General features: G+C 35.2%; 1 protein-coding gene across 1 annotated transcript in view; it reads right to left on the minus strand.

The window, feature by feature from the left end:
* The window catches only part of LOC106476277 (nuclear factor 1-like), a gene marked incomplete at both ends in the record, with an annotated part of 10,771 nt that extends 9,731 nt beyond the window's left edge, over positions 1-1,040 (minus strand). The window contains one exon of the mRNA XM_013936941.1: positions 885-1,040. Within this exon, the coding sequence (XP_013792395.1) occupies positions 885-1,040 (156 nt within the window). The remainder of the gene's footprint in view (positions 1-884) is intronic.
* Between the last annotated feature and the right edge of the window lie 3,057 nt (positions 1,041-4,097).

A 4,097-nucleotide genomic window follows, 5' to 3' on the forward strand; every position in this document is an offset into this window, starting at 1 on the left:
CAGAAAACCAAATCTAACAATAGCATAAACATTTATACAGAAGTGCTTACCAGAAACAGATTCAACCAGAAAACCAAATCTAACAATAGCATAAACATTTATACAGAAGTGCTTACCAGAAACAGATTCAACCAGAAAACCAAATCTAACAATAGCATAAACATTTGTACAGAAGTGCTTACCAGAAACAGATTCAACCAGAAAACCAAATCTAACAATAGCATAAACACTTGTACAGAAGTGCTTACCAGAAACAGATACAACCAGAAAGCCAAACCTAACAATGGCATAAACACTTGTACAGAAGTGCTTACCAGAAACCGATACAACAAGAAAATAAAACCTAACTATAGCATAAACACTTGTACAGAAGTGCTTACCAGAAACAGATACAACCAGAAAGCCAAACCTAACAATGGCATAAACACCTGTACAGAAGTGCTTACCAGAAACCGATACAACAAGAAAACCAAACCTAACAATAGCATAAACACTTGTACAGAAGTGCTTACCAGAAACAAATACAACCAGAAAGCCAAACCTAACAATAGCATAAACACTTGTACAGAAGTGCTTACCAGAAACCGATACAACAAGAAAACCAAACCTAACAATAGCATAAACACTTGTACAGAAGCGCTTACCAGAAACAGATACAACCAAAAAACCTAACCTAACTATAGCATAAACACTTGTACAGAAGTGCTTACCAGAAACAGATTCAACCAGAAAACCAAATCTAACAATAACATAAACACTTGTACAGAAGTGCTTACCACAAACAGATACAACCAGAAGATCAACCCTAACTATAGCATAAGAAAAGGGAAGATGTGATCTAAGGCCTTCATGTTTTGGATTCCCATTTGGAAGGGTATATTCACCTGGAGATCGTCCTTACACATCCGCTCCTCTTCCACTGACATGCGTTTTTCATGCTTCTTGAAGTATTTCCGCTTGGCAGCTTGGAGATTAAACCACGTGTAGGAGAAAGCTTTAACATGAGGCAGGAGAGCCTCGATAAATGGGTGGAATTCATCCTGAAAAATCAAAAAGTAGAAATTAGTTAACTACGTGAGATTGCAAAGAAAAGTTTAAAATATCGTAGTTTGTGATAACAATACAATCATGTTATTTTACTGATAAATTATCGAAAACACTATTCTAGTCTAACATCTCAGAACTATTTAATTATTTCTCACCCAACACTTTCATTAGGGTACGGTTATATCTGCACCTCCTCAGCATACGTTTCTGTGGGATTGGTGAACAAATAAACCTTTGATTATAAGATGTTCGTGAATTAACTTAACCCCAGAATGTATATATTAAGGTTTCCATAAATAGCTATAAATACACATCTAAACCAACAACAATGTCTGCAGTCACACGTGTAAACCAACAACAACAATGTCTGCAGTCACACGTGTAAACCAACAACAATAATGTCTGTAGTCACACGTGTAAACCAACAACAATAATGTCTGTAGTCACACGTGTAAACCAACAATAACAATGCCTGTAGTCACATGTGTAAATCAACAACAACAAAGCCCTTTTGCCAGACGTGTAAGCCAACAACAACAATGCCTGTTTGCATACGTGTAAACCAACAACAATGTCTGTTTGCATACGTGTAAACCAACAACAACAATGTCTGTAGTCACACGTGTAAACCAAGAACAACAAAGCCCTTTTGTCACACGTGTAAACCAGAAACAATAATGTCTGTTGTCACACGTGTAAACCAACAACAACAGTGTCTGTTTGCATACGTGTAAACCAACAACAACAATGTCTGTAGTCACACGTGTAAACCAACAACAACAATGTCTGTAGTCACACGTGTAAACCAACAACAACAAAGCCCTTTTGCCACACGTGTAAACCAGAATCAATAATGTCTGTTGTCACACGTGTAAACCAACAACAACAATGCCTATTGTCACACGTGTAAACCAGAAACAATAATGTCGGTTGTCACACGTGTAAACCAACAACAACAATGTCTCTTGCCACACGTGTGAACCAGAAACAATAATGTTTGTTGTCACACGTGTAAACCAACAACAACAATGCCTATTGTCACACGTGTAAACCAACAACAACAAAGCCCTTTTGCCACACGTGTAAACCAACATCAGTAATGTCTGTTGTTACATATATAATCCAACAATAACAGCAATGCCTGGTATCACACGTGTGAACCAACAACGTCTGCTGTAAACCAAGAATAATGGCTTTGTCACACGTATAAACCAGCAACATCAATGTCTGTTGTCACACGTGTAAACCAATAATAACAGTGCCTGTTGTCACACGTGTAAACCAGCAACAATAATGTCTGTTGTTACATATATAATCCAACAATAACAGCAATGGTTAAGGTTAGAGTTCATAGTTATATACACTTTACATGGTTGCGATCAGAGTTCATCGTTTTATACTTTAGATGGTTGAGGTGAGAGTTCATTGTAATATACCTTACAAGGTTGAGGTGAGAGTTCATTGTAATATACCTTACATGGTTGAGGTGAGAGTTCATTGTAATATACTTTACATGGTTGAGTTGAGAGTTCATTGTAATATACTTTACATGGTTGAGGTGAGAGTTCATTGTAATATACCTTACATGGTTGAGTTGAGAGTTCATTGTAATATACTTTACATGGTTGAGGTGAGAGTTCATTGTAATATACCTTACATGGTTGAGTTGAGAGTTCGTTTTGATATACTTTACATGGTTGAGTTGAGAGTTCATTGTAATATACTTTACATGGTTGCGATCAGAGTTCATCGTAATATACTTTACATGGTTGAGGTGAGAGTTCATCTTGTCGGTTTTAAGAAGACACACATCTTCCTTATCAAATTGTTAAAAATGGTTCGCGCACTAAACGGAGTCATAGAAGTATTTATATTTAGTTACGTATTTAGCAAATATTATTAGTAAATAGTAAAAACGTCAAGGAACAACTCTCCTAGGAGTTTAACTGTTTATTCTTGTTTATATTCGTTTGTTAAACCCAATTTGTCGCATGTTTTCAATAAAATAAGTACACCAAGGATTCCATCCGAACTAAAGGTTTTGATCTTTTCTACTGTCTTTTTCCTTTCTTTTGTTTTTGATAGTTAAACCTCGTTACGTTATAGGGAGGGTGAAAATGCCTGAAACGTCATCCAACGACAAGAATTTGACGGTTTCTTCTCTACTGTTAAATATTAATATAATGTGACGTAATAACCGTACAATTTTCTTTTCTCTTCGTTACGTCAATCTTCACGAATGTTTTATGTAAAATTGGTCGACCACAGTCTAGCATCAAGGAAGCTGTTCAATCATGAAGTAACTAGGAAGTCATGCTTATCTTAGAAAGAACTGGGCCCTCCAAGGTCGCCTAGTTACTCAAGGACACCCAGTCCTTGCGACAGTGAAAACAGAAATGTTGGGCCTTGCCGAAGTCTGACACAAAAATAGTTTTTACATCAACTGAATCAATACGGAATTTGTGGTTCGGATAACTTGTTCTTGTATATGTTCATTTTCTACGAAACACGATATATTAGTAAGAATTACATTAAGAACAGTTTCAACATCTAAACCAAAAACGGCAGTAGGAAATTGAATGAAAATTTTCACAACTAAACCAACAGAGCGTTAAATAACAATTTAATGTTATATTGTTGTCATTGCTTAAGGTGTTGAAATTCTCATTTAATGTTATATTGTTGCCCTTGCTTTAGGTGTTGAAATTGGAGAATTTCAACACCTTAAGCAATGACAACAATATAACATTAAATGAGAATTTCAACACCTTAAGCAATGACAACAATATAACATTAAATGAGAATTTCAACACCTAAAGCAAGGGCAACAATATAACATTAAATGAGAATTTCAACACCTTAAGCAATGACAACAATATAACATTAAATGAGAATTTCAACACCTTAAGCAATGACAACAATATAATATTAAATTAGAATTTCAACACCTTAAGCAATGACAACAATATAACATTAAATTAGAATTTCAACACCTTAAGTAATGACAACAATATAACATTAAATTAGAATTTCAACACCTTAAGTAATGA

Source organism: Limulus polyphemus, unplaced genomic scaffold (genome assembly GCF_000517525.1).
Source record: "Limulus polyphemus unplaced genomic scaffold, Limulus_polyphemus-2.1.2 Scaffold10176, whole genome shotgun sequence".
Lineage (NCBI taxonomy): Eukaryota > Metazoa > Arthropoda > Merostomata > Xiphosura > Limulidae > Limulus > Limulus polyphemus.